Source organism: Lottia gigantea (assembly GCF_000327385.1).
Source record: "Lottia gigantea unplaced genomic scaffold LOTGIsca_138, whole genome shotgun sequence".
NCBI classification, from domain to species: domain Eukaryota; kingdom Metazoa; phylum Mollusca; class Gastropoda; family Lottiidae; genus Lottia; species Lottia gigantea.
In genome coordinates, this window is record NW_008707580.1 from 342,979 (window position 1) to 363,258 (window position 20,280).

At 37.2% G+C, this 20,280-nt stretch overlaps 1 protein-coding gene across 1 annotated transcript; it reads left to right on the forward strand.

Moving 5' to 3' along the window:
- Positions 1-3,213: 3,213 nt before the first annotated feature.
- On the forward strand, positions 3,214-19,670 carry LOTGIDRAFT_139648 (hypothetical protein; the record flags this gene model as incomplete). The annotated part of the gene is made up of 20 exons (XM_009049535.1): positions 3,214-3,362; positions 4,545-4,624; positions 5,740-5,867; positions 6,803-6,885; positions 8,268-8,370; positions 9,014-9,112; positions 9,206-9,344; positions 9,720-9,900; positions 10,944-11,035; positions 11,305-11,425; positions 12,118-12,144; positions 12,409-12,459; positions 12,802-12,954; positions 13,702-13,800; positions 15,064-15,196; positions 15,973-16,119; positions 16,908-17,022; positions 18,157-18,242; positions 19,002-19,114; positions 19,559-19,670. Coding segments are annotated over 20 exons (2,211 nt in total), but the record flags the coding sequence as incomplete, so codon positions are not given.
- Positions 19,671-20,280: the final 610 nt, after the last annotated feature.

Below are 20,280 nucleotides of genomic sequence, written 5' to 3' on the forward strand. Positions count from 1 at the left end.
CACACAAAATGGCGCATCTATCCCTTTAAGTTCGGCCGTAACCTTTTTATCTAAAAATGGTCAAAATAGAACCTTTTTATTCTCGAAATATTTTTTTATTATAGGTGTGAAAAACGAACAAACCAGAAAACGTAAAAACCATCAAAGAAAATCATCGCTACCATCGGAATTAGACGAAAATAAATCGGTTCAGAATAACAGAAACAGTCGGTATCGACATACAGATCCAGGATTCAACAATATGCCGGAATCCAATTGGGCAAATACTTCCGAAGTCATCCATGAAAATGACATCTCCATGGCTGCGTTAACAAAAGGTCGCGTGGCAGATTCGGAAACCGTTGTGTTGACCGAAAGTGCTAAATCAGAAACTAGTTTGACGTCTGACAACATTTCAACTGCGTCTATAACTACAAACTTTACGTCTGTTACCACTAGTGGGTGTGGCAACTGTCAAAATCAAACGGACAGTTCGGATTCGGGTACGTCTTTGACTCTCGTGTCGTCGAGTGACAATTCGGGCGGTTCCATAACATGTACGACTTCGATGTCTGCATCACAATTACAAAATAACAGCGATACTTGTGATCTAACTGAGACTTATAGTGTAGGCGGGGCCATGGGTGGAGCGATAGGCGGAGCTGTGGGCGGAGTTTCAACACCGTTGACATCTCACATACATCAATCATCGGTAGACAGTGAAGCTGACAGTGTTCTTTCTACTTCATGGACTAGAGCGAAGGATGTCAATCAAGGAGGGTGTGTGTATAATAAGGATATAGCTCCTCCCACTTTGCCACCGAGGACTTATAACGCCAAAAGTAGAGCTCCGCCCCTCCCACCACGTAATAACAGATCAATGGAAATTAATGCACCACCTCTTCCGCCTAGAAAAATGGAAAAGGTGGCCCCAAAAAATTCAAACTCTTCAAATACCAGCAGTCCGAATACGTCTGCTGGGGAAATTATTAATCCTGTTTCAGAGGGGTTAGAACCCCCTCCCCTACCCCCCAGGACGTATAGTCCAATCAACATGCAGCTAGCCACAGGGGGGCCGGACGATGACAGTTGTGATAGACATAGTTTCAACAGCTTGGAAACATTCATTGGCTCGAGAGAAAATTCTAGACCAGACCTGGAAAATGTTCTTGGCGCCGTGGGTGGTGTAGCGAGTAATTCTAATGCTGCTGTCGGTAATCCCAGTGGTTCCTCGGCCGGCGCTTTGGGGGTTTCGAGTTCCAGCTCAGATAAAGCCACCAGTGATTTGGAAGCGTCTAAGAGAGCGTGTGATAAAACTAAAGAACATGAAGTGTTTCCATGGGGACCAAAAGATAGTGCTACACCAAACAATTCCTATCGTTCAAGCGTCTGCTCTAGTTCGGATATTTGTGAAATCGCGAACGTGCCTAGAAGACATATTCAAAAGAGTCGCAGCCGAAATTCAATGCCTTGCCTTTCGGATCAATTAGCCAAAGTTCCTTCGATAGATTCTGCCCTTTCGAACAACCAATCAGAATCGCCTTCTCAACATTTGCTCATGCGATCGTTTGGAAGTAACCAATCAGATTGCTCGCCTGTTGACATCTCGCGAGATCGTAGTCCGGGGATGTTGGATTCGAAACGACGAGGTCACATCGGAGCGTCGCCTCAACGTTCTGCAAGTTTTAACAATTCTCCCGTGACTCCAGGAAAATCGCGGAATCGTGTGCTCACGGAGGAAGAAAAAGAACAAAACAGACAACAAATTTATCAATATTTGCAATCGTGGTCCGAAAGGGCAAAGGGCAAACTGACCGGCCAAAAACCGGAAATTCAGATTTCCGGACCCTCTTCTAGTGGTGAGGTGTCGGGAGAAAATGTGTTGAATCATGGTTGTGATCATGTGACCCCTACCCATCAAATAGACTCGGCAACGACCTCTTCTCCCTTGTTGCCAATAGCAACTGGTAAAGGTGTGCGTAAACCTGTGTGTCAACATACCCCGAAACGTAATAGTGATGTTGTTGATGGTGTTGGAAGTTCGCGACACAGTCGAGACCCAACGACCCCCAACGCTGTGTGGCAGACGCGAAGGACAGAGTCCCCTGGTGGTGCTTCTTCTTCTGCTGGTCAGAGGACATCCGTTGCTTCATCTACAGGTAATTTGATTAAAGATGGGTTCCCTTATTTTTATTTATGAAAATGAAAATGCTAAAACTTATATGAATAGAAAGTAGAGGTGTTCTAATGACTTGGAAAAATACCAGTTTGTCTCATATGTCCATAATTAATTCATTATTAGCTAAATTAGAAGAGAATTACCAGCAGAATTCCAATGAGTTACCAATCAAGAAAGGTCAAAAAGTATTTTTTTGTTTATCCAGACTGTAATTACATGGACATTTATGATTGGTTAAAACTCTTAATTATATGCAATAAGAACATAATGATATGATTAAGAATACATGATAATTCATTAGAAACACCAATTAATCAAATAGTTTGCTTAATTTGACACTAAACAAAAATTATATTCTGGCATATTTTTTTAGATTTAATATTTGAATTTTACAGGTACGACAGCCAGTGATAATAACGCTTGTTTGTTACCGAAAGTACCGGCAAGAAGACCGAAATATTCACCAGTAATTGATGCTAGTAGTGGTAGTACGAGTGTAGTTGCGTCTACTGATGATGATCCACTTCCTGCAGGTTTGTATCTTGTTCAACGTTGAGGTTCGGCCTTAAAGGGACAGGTGTGCCATTTTGGGGGGTTGTTCTTAGTTTTGAATATATGTAAACAGTCTTCAGAAGAACTAGAAATGTACGAAAATTGGATAATTCCTTTAAAAATATCTCAAACTAGGAATTTCTTTTCCTATTTCTATAGATGTCTTTTCTATATATGACAGTGTCTCAAGAAAAGGCGAGTCGTCATTTTAACTTTCAAACGTAGATAATTCTAGACACACATGGATTTGAAGGCTCAAATTTCGACAGTGAGCTGTGAACACTATTACTGATTAGCTTAGCTAAAATATTCCCGTTTCTGAGACTAAAGTATGATTGGTCAAAAAATGGCACACATCTGTCCCTTTAACATTGGTTGCTCAAATGAAAACTATAGACCAAAATCTACCTGAGTAACTTTCCCCTGTTGCACACTGCATGGCTTGCTAGTCTTCATCAGGTGTAGAAACTCTATTTGATCTGATGTTTTAATTTGTTACAGGTTGGGAAGCCAGAGTTGATAGTCACGGCCGTATATTTTATATTGACCATATTAACAGACAGACAACGTGGCAGCGCCCCCTATCTAATACCCATACAGTACATCGTAGACCGACCATCAGCTCGGAACAAAGACAACAACTCGATAGAAGGTAGGATTCTATAAACAAAAGAACCAATTTTACTAATTGGGAAAGACCTTATGTGATAAAGCATATTTTGTGATTAGTGACGTCATCAAACACTTAGTTTTAGTGGAATTGCAGGAACCACAGACGTCTGATTGGAATTTAGAATCATGTAAATTGATGCTTTCAGTGTCCCTGATACACATAAAAAATTTAGAAAACCTCTTAACAATCTCTTTAACAAGAACCACAGACGTCTGATTGAAAATTAGAATGATGTAAATTGATGCTATCAGTGTCCCTGATACACATAAAAAATTTAGAAAACCTCTTTAACAAGAACCACAGATGTCTGATTGAAAATTAGAATGGTGTAAATTGATGGTATCAGTGTCCCTGATACACATACAAAATTTAGAAAACCCCTTTACAATCTCTTTAACAAGAACCACAGACGTCTGATTGAAAATTAGAATGGTGTAAATTGATGCTATCAGTGTCTCTGATACACATACAAAATTTAGAAAACCTCTTTACAATCTCTTTATCAAGGACCACAGACATCTGATTGAAAATTAGAATGTTGTAAATTGATGATATCAGTGTTCCTGATACACATAAAAAATTAAGAAAACCTCTTTACAATCTCTTTAACAAGAACCACAGACATCTGATTGAAAATTAGAATGATGTAAATTGATGATATCAGTGTTCCTGATACACATAAAAAATTAAGAAAACCTTTTCACAATCCCTTTGATAGTGTAGGCACACGAATGATCTTGGTCGGTGATTTTTGTTGCCGTCTAGAGTCTTCAGTTTCACCGACTGGCATGGGCAGACAAGGAGACAAAAATCTCTAGTGGGTCGTTTTCCACTATGTTGATAATCACGTGAAGATCATGTAATTGAAAGGAAAATGAATCTGATTGGATGATGATGGTCTGTCTTACAGATGATAAAACTATCAGAGACAATTATCAAACTTGTTTAATATTATAAATCCTGTCGGGGACACGATAATCTTGTCATGGAAGAACAGGCATACGTGAAATTTTACTCAGGATTCTAGTCGGTGACAAAAATCTCTGACTAAGACAGCTCGTGTGCCTCCACCTTAAGATATTTTCATACTCAAGGCTTTAGACAAAATTGAACACACTGAAAGAAAATCTTACAATATATTTTTGAATAATCTGTTTTCAGGTATCAAAGTATTAGAAGAACTATCACCCAAAGAGATCCAGAATCAAGTTCTGGAAATACACCCATGGATATGCCAGCTTGTAAGTTGAAATTTAGATAGTTTTTATACCAGTTTTCCCCTGTCAGTGAGTTAGATGCTTGCTCGCTAACCTGAAGGTCCAGGGTTCAATCCCAGCATAGGTCAAGATAATACCTTCAGATTTTTCAACCCGGTTTTCCCCTGTCAGTGAGTTAGACGCTTGCTTGCTAACCTGAAGGTCCAGGGTTCAATCCTGGCATAGGTCGAGATAATACCTTCAGATTTTTCAACCTAGTTTCCCCCTGTCAGTGAGTTAGATGCTTGCTTGCTAACCTGAAGGTCCAGGGTTCAATCCTAGTATAGGTTGAGATAATACCTTCAGATTTTTCAACCCAGTTTCCCCCTGTCAGTGAGTTAGATGCTTGCTCACTAACCTGAAGGTCCACGGTTCAATCCTGGCATAGGTTGGGATAATACCTTCAGATTTTTCAACCCAGTTTCCCCCCGTCAGTGATACAGGTAAGAGAGGCTGACATGGAAAAAGTTTCTAGTTGTACATGTTAAAGATCCCTTAACAGTTGGAAATTGAAAACAGAGTAGGCTAATGCCGCTGTCCTGGCAATATCCCTCATTGTACACTGCATGGTGTATCCTGTCTTCATTAGGCTTATCAGATGCAGAAAAATCTACGGACTACTGAAAATTGATTTTAACTTAAAATTCTTACAATTGTTATTTTGGAAGCACCAAATCGCCTAGCAGACGACAAATAAGAATTAAACGTTGGTCTCACTAGCATTATTGGTGTGTAAACACAATTGATCACATGACAAACTGAATAAATGACGAAGTCAACTGCGTTTACACACCAATAATGTTAGCGAGACCAACGTTTAATTCTTATATTTATATTCAGATACTTTTATTAATACAATTTTCACTGTTTTATATGATCAGTTATTTGAATTTACCACAAATCTTAAATTACGTCATTGTTGTGTTTTGATGATGTCATAGTATCACGTGATAAACTACAGTTTATAGAAAAATAAACACCAGTTTGTGTAACTTGTTCATTGAAGGGAGTGATAGTAGAAATTTGAATATTTCAAATGAGCTATTCCACTGCCACTGCTTTTGTAAATGTATACTTAATTGCTTATTCTTTTTCCCTAGTAACAACACCAGAAGTAAGTCCACAAAGTTTAGTCACCGTCACTCCGACAGAAAGATCTGTCTACAAACTTCCAGCAGTGAAATTCCTAACGAGACCCGATTTCTTTCCGATGTTGCAAGGGAATGAGGTAAGACAAACATTTAATTACATTTTGCAATAGTTGGGAGCCACGTTGGCTCTGTGAGACGCTTGCTCGCTAACCTGGAGGTCCACAATTTAAAGCCAGCATAGGTCAAGATAATACCTTCAGTTAGATGGCTCAGATAGTTAGACGCTTGGTCGCTAACTTGAAGGTCCAGGGTTCAATCCCAGCATAGGTTGAGATAATACCTTCAGATTTTTCAACCCAGTTTCCCCCTGTCAGTGAGTTAGACGCTTGCTAGCTAACCTGAAGGTTCAGGATTCAATCCCAGCATAAATCGAAATAATACCTTCAGATTTTTCAACCCAGTTTCCCCCTGTCAGTGAGTTAGACGCTTGCTCGTTAACCTGAAGGTTCAGGATTCAATCCCAGCATAAATCGAAATAATACCTTCAGATTTTTCAACCCAGTTTCCCCCTGTCAGTGAGTTAGACGCTTGCTCGTTAACCTGAAGGTTCAGGATTCAATCCCAGCATAAATCGAAATAATACCTTCAGATTTTTCAACCCAGTTTCCCCCTGTCAGTGAGTTAGACGCTTGCTCGCTAATCTGAAGGTCCAGGGTTCAATCCCAGCATAGGTCAAGATAATACCTTCAGATTTTTCAACTCGGTTTCACCCTGTCAGTGATGTAGGTAAGAAGGGCTGACAATGAAAAAGAGTCTAGTTGTTCAGATGGGACATTAAACCGAGGCCCCGTTTGCTACAGACTGTGCACATTAAAGATCCCTTGACAGTTGGAAATTGAAAGAGTAGGCTAATGCTGCTGAAAAAATTTCCCTCATTGCACACTGCATAGTATTACCCTTCAGATTTTTCATCTTGTTTTCCCCTTTTCAGTGAGTGGCCATTCAAAATAACTTCTGTAATGGTGCTAAACTTAAGCGATAAACCTCATTGTAAATAAAATTGATTTTTCAGGCGGCTCTTTCTGAATATAATAGAAACGGTCAGTTAAAACACATGGTAACCAGGATTCGACGTGATGCTCAAACTTTCGATAGGTGGGTGATCTTCAGTAACACTTATCAATTCAGACATCAGTAATGTCTACAATTCAATCAAATTTATTAAAGAGAATGTAAAAAGGTTTTCTCAAATTTTGTATGTGTATCAGGAACACTGATAGCATCAATTTACACAATTCCAATTTTCAATCAGACGTCTGTGGTTCTTGTTAAAGAGATTGTAAAGAGGTTTTCTAAATTTGTTATGTGTATCAGGGACACTGATAGCATCAATTTACACCATTCTAATTTTCAATCAGACGTCTGTGGTTCTTGTTAAAGAGATTGTAAAGAGGTTTTCTATATTTTTTATGTGTATCAGAGACACTGATAGCATCAATTTACATCATTCCAATTTTCAATCAGATGTCTGTGGTTCTTGTTAAAGAGATTGTAAAAAGGTTTTCTATATTTTTTATGTGTATCAGAGACACTGATAGCATCAATTTACATCATTCTAATTTTCAATCAGACGTCTGTGGTTCTTGTTAAAGAGATTGTAAAAAGGTTTTCTATATTTTTTATGTGTATCAGAGACACTGATAGCATCAATTTACACCATTCTAATTTTCAATCAGACGTCTGTGGTTCTTGTTAAAGAGATTGTAAAGAGGTTTTCTATATTTTATATGTGTATCAGAGACACTGATAGCATCAATTTACACAATTCCAATTTTCAATCAGATGTCTGTGATTCCTGCAATTCTACTAAAACTAAGTGTTTTATGACGTCATTAATCGTAAAGGTCTAGATATTATTAGCAGCGTGTGCACAAATTATGCTTAGTTTTAGTAGAATTGCAGGAACAACAGACGTCTGACTGAAAATTGGAATGATGCAAATAGAAACCATACATGTCCTGATTTTCAGTCAGACGTCTTTGAGTCGTGCAATTCTTTTTTATACGCCCACACGTAACTATAGGCGTATATTGCAGTTGCCCCTGTCGGTCCGTCCATCGGTCTGTCCGTTTACACATTTACCTCGTGCTCACTCTACAGGCTACAATTCTCAATTGATTCTTTTGATTGTTTGTATGTGTGTCAATATCATTATGAAGATGTGCAATATTAAATTTGCTGACGACCTGATGAACTTCTTGAGAGATATCGCATAAAATTCTGATATCACGTTTGTTTTTTTCACTTTTTTGGCTCGTGCTCACTCTACAGGCTACGATATAGAGTTTGTTTTACAGTTCACATTTATCTCTTTATCAAGCTGCTGGTGGGCGTATTCGCTTCTGAGACTAAAAGCAAGCCTATGTTTATTTTTGATATCACAAAAGGCCTAAGATATTGATAAAAGTTTTTCCGACGTCATAAACAGTAATTTTTATATAATTTGATGTAAATATATAATTTGTCTTCTGCTATAGATATCAACACAATCGTGACCTAGTTCTATTTATAAATCTCTTCGCTGATTTTAATAAAGAGGTTCCACGACGATGGGAGATGAAGTTAGATCGTACGGGAAAGGTAATATTTTTTATGTTTCGTAGTACCCAACAGTTTCAGACCGTTTAGTCAAATTACTAAGTTTCAGTCTTGGCCTTTACTTTTGGGAGAATCAGACAATCCCTCCCTCGAAATCAAATCCATTCAACAATGGTGACGACCAGAAATTCATAATAAAGTATTTGTTCCATCCTTGGTCTGTACTTTTGGAAGAATCAAGCCCTCCCTCCCCGAAATCAAATCCATTCAACAATGAAGACAACCATATAACTTTTCTCAGAAATTCATAATAAAATATTTGATCCATTCTTGGCCTGTACTTTTGGAAGAATCAAACCCTCCCTCCCCAAAATCAAACCCATTCAACAATGGAGACCAATATATAAATTTTCTCAGAAATTCTTAATAAAATATTTGATCCATTCTTGGCCTGTACTTTTGGAAGAATCAAACCCTCCCTCCCTCGAAATCAAACCCATTCAACAATCAAGACGACCAATTGCAATCAATCAAGGATTCGGAAGGGGGTAATAGAAAGAAAAAGATTGAAAACCTAGCTAATTTTTATTTTAAATAATGTTGAAAATGTTGATAAAGTAACCAGAAAGTAGAAATTAGAGTAAATTATTGAATTCTTATTAAAAATTTTCTCTCTTTTTTTCAGACATTTTTTATAGATCATAAAATGAAAATAACAACTTTTATAGATCCACGCCTACCAACGGACGTTCCTTTGATTAATACAGATTTCTTACAAACACCAGTAGCTCGTGGACCCAACAGAGCAACCAGAGAATCTCTCAGACTAGACGCTGTAAGTACCACACGTTATTTTAATCTTTTTCTTTGAATTTAGCTACAGGCTGTGCACGTTCAAGATCCCTCGACAGTTGGAAATCAAAAAGAGCAGGCTAATGCTGATGTCCTAGCAAAATTTTCCTCATTGCACCCTGCATGGCGTTGCTTTTCTTCATTAGCCCACATGGTGCGGAAAAGTAGGATCCTTGATATAATTTTTTTTTTTTATTTCAGCCTGTACCCCCACCGAGACAAGGCGTGGCAGAAACCAATAATCTAATACCCTCAGGTAAATATAAAAAATGGTACATACCCTTTAAGGCTCGTGCACGCTAAGAGGTTTTCTAAATTTTTTATGTTTATCAGGGACACTGATAGCATCAATTTACACCATTCCAATTTTCAATCAGACGTCTGTGGTTCCTGCAATTCCACTAAAACTAAGTTTTTGATGACGTCACTAAATATGCTTTATCACATAAGACCCTTCAAGAAAACTTCTTTATAATCTCTGTCCACAGCCAGTGCTTTCAAGAGTTGGCCCTAATATTAAATTGTATTTTATACTTCAGCCTATAATGAAAAAGTGGTATTATTTTTACGCCAGCCGGAAATCGACGACATTTTAAAAGAAAAATACGCCTCGTACAGCGGCAACAGTTCCCTACGCGATAAAATACACAAGATAAAGAATCATGGGATTGAAGCGTTGGATAGATTATGTAATGATATAGACCTAACTATATTATTGAGGTAGGTAGAACCAGTGGTGTGTGGGGTGGGGACAGAGATGGAGGAAGGGAGAAGGCAGGGATTAGGGGCAAAATAATTTGTCAAAGGAGGGCTCTCCATGGTTATAGATCATAGATCTTTAAAGGGTAATATAAAGTAAACCCCTGTCTTAACAAGATGTATTTTGAGGATGGGTTGTGGCAAAATTGGTTAGAGTGTCGAAACCTTTACATGAAGTTGTTCTCTTGGTTAGGTTAAACAAATGGTGGTCGTGGGTTCTAATCACGGTCAGCATGTGAAAGCTCATAACTCCTTACATTCCAGCTGTAAAGGGTACAGAGCAAATCAATACCAAGAGGTTTGACCAAGGATCAGCTGGTAGACAGGATCCTTGTGAACCTAAGTTGTTATCCTTGTAAAATCATTACCAAGAGGTTTGGCCAAGGACTAGCTGGTAGAAAGGATACTCGTGAACCTAAGTTGTTATCCTTGTAAAATCATTACCAAGAGGTTTAACCAAGAACCAGCTGGTAAAAAGGATCCTTGTGAACCTAAGTTGTTATCCTTGTAAAATCAATACCAAGAGGTTTAACCAAGAACCAGCTGGTAAAAAGGATCCTTGTGAACCTAGGTTGTTATCCTTGTAAAATCAATACCAAGAGGTTTGGCCAAGGATCAGCTGGTAGAAAGGATCCTCGTGAACCTAAGTTATTATCCTTGTAAAATCAATACCAAGAGGTTTGACCAAGGATCAGCTGGTAGACAGGATCCTTGTGAACCTAAGTTGTTATCCTTGTAAAATCATTACCAAGAGGTTTGACCAAGGACCAGCTGGTAGAAAGGATCCTTGTGAACCTAAGTTGTTATCCTTGTAAAATCATTACCAAGAGGTTTGACCAAGGATCAGCTGGTAGACAGGATCCTTGTGAACCTAAGTTGTTATCCTTGTAAAATCATTACCAAGAGGTTTGACCAAGGACCAGCTGGTAGAAAGGATCCTCGTGAACCTGAGTTGTTATCATAGATTCCTTATTTCAACTAATATTGTAATATTTTTTTTTCAGCGTTTTTGAGCAAGATATCATGTCCTACATACCCCAATCTTTAAAAAATCCTGTTGTAGACACCAATCAAGGTTCGCCCCAAAATTCTCCTGGTATGTAACCGTTCTTTGAGTTTTCAGACATGAATGGCCAATTTTCTAAAAATTAAAAAATATGAAATAAGACTTGTTATATGATGGCGAAATTTCACTCGTTGCACACTGCATGGCGTTGCCTGTCTTCATTAGTCCACATGGTGCAGAAAAGTAGGACGTAAAACTCCATTTGGTTTCATTTGATATGAATCAATAATGACAGAATTGAGTCTCCTGCAAAATGCCTAAAAATGGAAAATGTGGAATATTTTTTTTTTTTTTTTTAGCTGTCCAGCGAGCGCCTGCCAGAGTACCTGCCCCATATAAACGTGACTTCCACGCTAAATTACGCAATTTTTATAGAAAATTAGAATCAAAAGGTTATGGTCAAGGCCCTGGAAAATTAAAGTAAGTTCAATATTTTTTAAGATCTCTGATTCAAGACTCAGTGAGTTAGATGCTTGCTCGCTAACCTGAAGGTCCAGGGTTCAAGTTAATACCTTCAGATTTTTCAACCCAGTTTTCCCCTGTCAGTAAGTTACACGCTTGCTCGCTAACCTGAAGGTCTAGGGTTCAATGCTAGCATAGGTCAAGATAATACCTTCAGATTTTTCAACCCAGTTTCCCACTGTCAGTGAGTTAGACGCTTGCTCGCTAATCTGAAGGTCCAGGGTTCAATCTCAGCATAGGTTGAGATAATACCTTCAGATTTTTCAACCCAGTTTCCCCCTGTCAGTGAGTTAGACACTTGCTTGCTAACCTGAAGGTCTAGGATTCAATCCCAGCATAGGTTGAGATAATACCTTCAGATTTTTCAACCCAGTTTCCCCCTGTCAGTGAGTTAGATGCTTGCTTGCTAACCTGAAGGTCTAGGATTCAATCCCAGCATAGGTTGAGATAATACCTTCAGATTTTTCAACCCTGTTTCCCCCTGTCAGTGATGTAGGTAAGAGAGGCTGATATGGAAAAAGAGTCTAGTCATTCAGATGGGACAATAAACCAAGGCCCAAGATCCCTCGACAGTCTTCATTAGCCCAATTAGGCGGAAGATTTTCTTTTTGCCTGTTTATTGTTTAAGAAATGTTCGGTTTTTTTTTCAGATTAACTGTAAGGAGAGATCATGAAGGGTTAGTTTTGAATTTTTTTCAAGGATAACAACTTAGGTTCACAAGTATCCTTTCTACCAGCTGGTCCTTGACCAAACCTCTAGGTGATGATTTTACAAGGATAACAACTTAGGTTCACAAGGATCCTTTCTACCAGCTGATCCTTGGTCAAACCTCTTGGTAATGATTTTACAAGGATAATAACTTAGGTTCACAAGGATCCTTTCTACCAGCTGGTCCTTGACCAAACCTCTTGGTATTGATTTTACAAGGATAACAACTTAGGTTCACAGTTAAGGATCCTTTCTACCAGCTGGTCCTTGGTCAAACCTCTTGGTATTGATCTTTCACAGATTATCTGTACCCATTTACAGCTGGGTTGACTGAAATAATGATGACAGATGACTTATTCAAGGTCACCTGACTATCACCCACTGACCGAGATTGGAACCCACGACCACCATTTGCTCGACCAAGCAAACTTGCTTCTTGCAGCCCATCCTCCCTAAACTTCATGACGTCATAATAAGATTTTAGCACTCTAACCGAGTGCGCTACAGTCTGTCTTCAAAATTCTAGCCAAGCAAATGACATCATGTAAAGATTCCTACACTCTAACTTACTGAACTACAACCCTTCCCCGAATTTCACCTCATAATTCTGTTTTGTATTTTTCAGGTTAGATTATGGCGGACCCTCCAGAGAATTCTTCTTCCTGTTATCTCGCGAGTTATTCAACCCGTATTACGGACTATTTGAATATTCGGCGAATGACACATATACTGTACAAATCAGCCCAATGTCAGCTTTCGTAGAAAACGCTCATGAATGGTTGGTAAATTCTATTTTGAACTCTTAAAGATGGGTTTCCTTATTTTTTAGTGTCAAATTAAGCAAACTATTTGATTAATTGATGTTTCTAATGAATTATCATGTATTCTTAATCATATCATTATGTTCTTATTGCATATAATTAAAGATGGGTTTCCTTATTTTTGAGTGTCAAATTAAGAAAACTATTTGATTAATTGGTGTTTCTAATGAATTATCATGTATTCTTAATCATATCATTATTTTCTTATTGTATATAATTAATTGTAAAGTATTTTTCTAAACAGGCACAATTCTCAAAAACCTAACCAAACTATACTAAAAATCCAGATTTTAAGAAATACAGTAATCTGATTGGATAATAAAACTAAATTTACAAATCTGTTTTCATGATTGACCAATCAGATGACTGGAAATTTTAAATCGTTTTGATTAAAAGGGATTGTAAAGAGGTTTTCTAAATTTTTTATGTGTATCAGGGACACTGATAGCATCAATTTACATCATTCTAATTTTCAATCAGACGTCTGTGGTTCTTTTTAAAGAGATTGTAAAGAGGTTTTCTAAATTTTTTATGTGTATCAGAGACACTGATAGCATCAATTTACATCATTCCAATTTTCAATCAGACGTCTGTGGTTCCTGTAATTCCACTAAAATTAAGTGTTTTATGACGTAGCTATTACAAAGGCAATTAGATATTTGTAGACATTGATATGTATTGTAAATTTTTTTGGTATTTTTCAGGTTTCGATTCGCAGGAAGAGTTCTTGGCCTCGCCCTGGTACATCAATATTTATTAGACGCTTTTTTTACTCGTCCATTTTATAAATTTATACTGCGAGTGTAAGTCATCCATTTTGAAATTAGATCAAACTTTCGTTCCGTTCTTTATTTTTGATATAGCCACTTCAGTTAGGGTCTAAAGACAGCCCTCTTGAATATTGTCAAAGTAACCTTTTGACCTAACCTGATCAACACTGAATCACAAAATGCCAGCGTTTGAGAAGGTAGAAATTTGATTGGTTAAAGCAGACCTCATTGAGTCCAAAGGTTAATTTGCAAACGTTCAGATCAAGTACTGTCGTTAGACCCTAACGGAAGTGGCCATATTAAAATTAAAAGCAAATAATAAAAAATGGTACGATTTTAATTAGTTAGCCTTTTTTTATATATAATTGAGGCAATATGGCTACAGTTTGAACCAATCACTGACAAGATTGGATTGGCTTGGTTGTGTTCGTTCGAGTTCAAGGATAACCATGGAGACGGATGAAAAATAAAAACGAAAGGAAATTTTCATCTGATTTTAAATAGTAACCAAAAATTATTTTCTGAAACATGGACCAGGCCACATATTCTCAAAAAGATTTTAGCGCTATGATGTCCTAGAATCAATGTTAGAAGATAAGAACCTAGGATGTCCTAGAATCAATGTTAGAAGATAAGAACCTAGGATATCCTAGAATCAATGTTAGAAGATAAGAACCTAGGATATCCTAGAATCAATGTTAGAAGATAAGAACCTAGGATATCCTAGAATCAATGTTAGAAGATAAGAACCTAGGATATCCTAGAATCAATGTTAGAAGATAAGAACCTAGGATGTCCTAGAATCAATGTTAGAAGATAAGAACCTAGGATATCCTAGAATCAATGTTATAAGATAAGAACCTAGGATATCCTAGAAGCAATGTTAGATGATAAGAACCTAGGATATCCTAGAATCAATGTTAGAAGATAAGAACCTAGGATATCCTAGAATCAATGTTAGATGATAAGAACCTAGGATATCCTAGAATCAATGTTAGAAGATAAGAACCTAGGATATCCTAGAATCAATGTTAGAAGATAAGAACTTAGGATATCCTAGAATCAATGTTAGATGATAAGAACTTAGGAAATCCTAGAATCAATGTTAGAAGATAAGAACCTAGGAAATCCTAGAATCAATGTTAGATGATAAGAACCTAGGACATCCTAGCGCTAAGATCATTTCGTAAATACGTGGCTTGGTTTTCAAAATTGTACCTTATTTAAATAATGTTTAAAACAGGCTCAAAGTTACGAGAACTGTAGATTCAAATGATTTTATATTTTATTTCCTAGGCCTTGGTCGTTAGAAGATGTTGAAACAATAGATGCTGAGTTTTACCAAAGTTTATTATGGATAAAAGATAACGACATTACAGAATCAGATTTAGATTTAACTTTCTCTGTTAGCGAGGAAGTCTTCGGACAGGTTGGTTTTTATTTTGGGTCACGTAGAAAATGCCGTGAAATCATTTGAATTAAAATTTCAATAGTTCAACCTGTAAAATATCAAGGTCTTTGATTTGGACACTGATAGCATCAATTTACACCATTCTAATTTTCAATCAGATGTCTGTGGTTCTTGTTAAAGAGATTGTAAAGAAGTTTTCTAAATTTTTTATGTGTATCAGGGACACTGATAGCATCAATTTACACCATTCTAATTTTCAATCAGACGTCTGTGGTTCTTGTTAAAGAGATTGTAAAGAAGTTTTCTAAATTTTTTATGTGTATCAGGGACACTGATAACATCAATTTACATCATTCTAATTTTCAATCAGATGTCTGTGGTTCTTGTTAAAGTGATTGTAAAGAGGTTTTCTTAATTTTTTATGTGTATCAGAGACACTGATAGCATCAATTTACATCATTCTAATTTTCAATCAGATGTCTGTGGTTCTTGTTAAAGAGATTGTAAAGAAGTTTTCTACATTTTTTATGTGTATCAGAGACACTGATAGCATCAATTTACATCATTCTAATTTTCAATCAGATGTCTGTGGTTCTTGCAATTCTACAGAAATAGATCAGGTTCTGTTTTAGTTGTCTGTAGATCATTGCTTGAAACTCTGAATAACAACATGTTTCAGGTTCTGTATTGATATTTCTATATACCTCTATAGTAGGGAGGCAGGCTGAAATTGGTCAAAAGATTGTACTATTGATGTATTGAGCACTTTTTTAAAAATGAAAATCTGTTGCTAGGTAACAGAAAGAGAATTAAAACAAGGTGGAAGTAAATTACCAGTCACGGAAAGAAACAAAAAAGAATATACAGAAAAAATGGCGAAATGGAGATTAGAACGAGGTGTTTCTGAACAGATAGAAAGTTTAATTCGAGGATTCCACGAGGTTTGTCATCAAATTTTATTTTTCCCTGGATATTTTCACACAAAATGCTGGAGAGGGCAGAAGCAAAGGTCAAAAGGTTAATTTTTGACGAATGCTCAAGTGGCCCGTCTAGAGGGCTGTTGTTAGACCTAGAAATTTGATTGGTTTAAGCAGACGTCATCAAGTTAGGTCAAAAGGTTAACATGACGAACATTAATGAGGGCTGTCGTTAGACCCTAACTGAAGTGGCTATTTTAAAAATAAAAGACAGAATGATAGTTTGGTCAAATTTTAAATACACTGCGCGATGGTACAACTTAAGTCTATCCCTAAAACCCTAAAAAACTGTAAAAAAGAAACAAATTTGCATAGAAAATGTCCTAAAGATAAAAATTGCTGTGAGTCATTTTGGAGCTTCAATCAGACACAATGGGCAAATACAGATAAAACAACAGCCCTGATATGTATCTTTCCTGGATTATCCACTCTCGTTGACAGTTGGGTCGACTGGAATTATGAGTGGAAATTGATTTATTCATGGTCATCGGATGGAACAACCTCCATGTACATCATTTTAAGATTCAATCACTCTAACCAATGGTGCTACAACCCTTCCCCAAATTTAGAATATATAGTATTGACACCATAATTCTGAGTAAATGTTTTATGTACCTGTAGGTTGTAGAAGTTCGTATCATGTAAAGATTTCAACACTCTAACCAACAATGCTACAACCCTCCCCAAAAACCACATTTAGAATATATAGTATTGACACCATAATTCTAAGTAAATGTTTTGTGTATCTGTAGGTTGTAGAAGCTCGTATCGTGTCAATATTTGATGCTCGCGAGTTGGAATTAGTGATAGCTGGAACCGTGGAGATTGATATCGCAGACTGGAGAAAAAATACAGAATATAGATCAGGTTTGATAATTATTATATTTATTAAAGAGATTGTAAAGAGGTTTTCTAAATTTTTTATGTGTATCAGAGACACTGATAGCATCAATTTACACCATTCTAATTTTCAATCAGACGTCTGTGATTCTTGTTAAAGAGATTGTAAAGATGTTTTCTATATTTTTTATGTGTATCAGAGACACTGATAGCATCAATTTACACCATTCTAATTTTCAATCAGACATCTGTGGTTCTTGTTAAAGAGATTGTAAAGAGGTTTTCTAAATTTTTTTTGTGTATTAGGGACACTGATAGCATCAATTTACATCATTCTAATTTTCAATCAGACGTCTGTGGTTCTTGTTAAAGAGATTGTAAAGAGATTTTCTTTAGGACCAACTCTTTCTTGTAAACCTGAAGGTCTAGGGTCCAGTCGAGATAATACCTTCAGATTTTTCAACCCAGTTTCCCCCTGTCAGTGATGCAGGTAAGAGGGGCTGACATGGAAAAAGAGTCTAGTCATTCAGATGGGACAATAAACCGAGGGCCCCGTGTGCTACAGACTGTACATGTTAAAGATCCCTCGACAGTTGGAAATCGAAAAAAGAGTAGGTCAATGCCACTTTCCTGGCAAAATTTCCCTCATTGCACACTGCATGACATTGCCTGTCTTCATGAGCCCAAAAAGAATACTCGACAGTTGGACATCGAAAGAGAATAGGCTAATACCACTATCCTGGCAAAATTTTCCTCATTGCACACTGCATGGCTTTGCCTGTCTTCATTAGCCCAAAAAGAATACTCGACAGTTGGACATCGAAAGAGAATAGGCTAATACCACTATCCTGGCAAAATTTCCCTCATTGCACACTGCATGGCTTTGCCTGTCTTCATTAGCCCAAAAAGAATACTCGACAGTTGGACATCGAAAGAGAATAGGCTAATACCACTATCCTGGCAAAATTTCCCTCATTGCACACTGCATGGCTTTGCCTGTCTTCATTAGCCCAAAAAGAATACTCGACAGTTGGACATCGAAAGAAAACAGGCTAATACCACTATCTTGGCAAAATTTCCCTCATTGCACACTGCATTCATTATCCCAAATAGAATAAAGCATAAAGATGGTAATATAGAATAATAATTAATATTTTGTAGGGTATCACGATCAACATCCAGTTATACAGTGGTTTTGGACGGCCATTTCGAAGTTTGATAATGAGAGACGTCTGCGTTTACTTCAGGTATGTTAAATCCTTTTTTTTTTCAACACTAACTGAAACTCTACTGGCCACAAAATTATTTGATATATAACTAATAGGACCAAGTAACTTCACGAAATGTTAATGTCATACACTTTAAAGAGATTGGAAAGAGGTTTTCTAGCCTTTGTATGTATATCAGGGACACTGATAGTATCAATTTACACCATTCTAATTTTCAATCAGACGTCTGTGGTTCTTGTTAAAGAGATTGGAAAGAGGTTTTCTAGCCTTTGTATGTATATCAGGGACACCTTTGACTTCTATTTTCGGACATTCCAATTCTTCCAGAAAGAATTAACTGTAAATGACACACCTCCCGCAAGAGATTTCGTAACCAACCTACCACCAGACCACAATAACATAATAATATGTGTTATCTCCCCTTACAAGATGGCGGCATTTATAACTAAAAATTGCTAACTCACTTACATTTTGCTTCAACGTTGCCTTACAAAACTCTTTACTACATCTTATATTGCTTAGTTTTAACGGAATGGAAGAGTTGTATGATATTTATGCAAATCAGGGCGCTAAATATCTTTATTTATGATAAAATGGCCGGTTTCCAATACAGTGAGGCGACCATTTGGTAAATCAAGAACTAACTTGGTTTACCAAAACCGGCCATTTTATCATAAATAAGGATATTTAGCACCCTGATTTGCACAAATATATTTCATTACCAGAAATTTATGTAAATTTTACGTTTTTATTTTTAATTCGTTGATCTATTTTTAGTTTGTAACAGGAACGTCCAGTATTCCGTACGAGGGGTTTTCAGCTTTAAGAGGAAGTAATGGTCCGAGAAAATTCTGTATTGAAAAATGGGGTAAAACCACAAGTTTACCAAGGTAAGAACGTTGTTATGTATCGAACAGAACGCAAATATTCTTTCATATTCCACTTTTTCTCTGGGAGCCGCAGTGGCTCAGTGAGTTAGACGCTTGCTCACTAACCTGAAGGGTTCAATCCTTGCATAGGTCGAGATAATACCTTCAGATTTTTCAACCCGGTTTCCCCCTGTCAGTGATGTAGGTAAGAGGGGCTGACATGGAAAAAGCGTTTAGTTGTTCAGATGGGACAATAAACCGAGGCCCCGTGTGCTACAGGCTGTACATGTTAAAGATTCCTCAACAGTTGGAAATGGAAAAAGAGCAGGCTAATGCCGCTGTCCTGGCAAAATTTCCCTCATTGCACCCTGCATGTAGTTACCCGTCTTCATTAGCCCACATTGTGCAGAAAAGCAGGACTCCATTTATTTAATTTCCTTTCCATAATTTTATTTTTTTTTACAGAGCTCATACGTGTTTTAATCGACTAGATTTGCCGCCATATTCTTCATGTGATATGTTATTCGAGAAGTTAGTGATGGCCGTGGAGGAAACCAGTACGTTTGGAATAGAATAAAGACTGCAATCGGCCTAATTCCTTGTGAACGGCGAAGAAACCAGACTATTCTGGAAACGATTTTAGCGCTAGGATATCCTAGGCTCTTAACTTCTAACACTGTTTTGAAGAAACCAGGCCACGTATTCTCGAAACGATCTTAGCGCTAGGATGTCCTAGAATCAATGTTAGAATATAGGAACCTAGGACATCCTAGCACTAAGATCGTTTTGAGAATACGTCGCCATTACCTTTGGTATTAAAGACTGCAATCGGCCTAATTTCTTGTGGAAGTTGAAGAAACCAGGCTACATATTCTGGAAACTGAATCTGAATTTAGAACTTCCAGAATATGTAGCCTGATTTTTTCCACAAGGAATTAGGCCAAAGGTAACCAAAGGTACTGATTTCTTCAAAAGTGTTAGAAGTTAAGAGCCTAGGATATCCTAGCGCTAAGAATGTTTCGAAAATGCTTGGCCAGTACCTTCGGTGTTGAAACACTCAGAGTGTTTGAACACAAGGCACTGGCACAGGATTAAATCAGTGTTCCCTAATTATAGAGATTAAGAGAGTTTAACAGGTTACCATTCAACCGAAGACACTGGCACAGGATTCACAAATAGATAAAAAA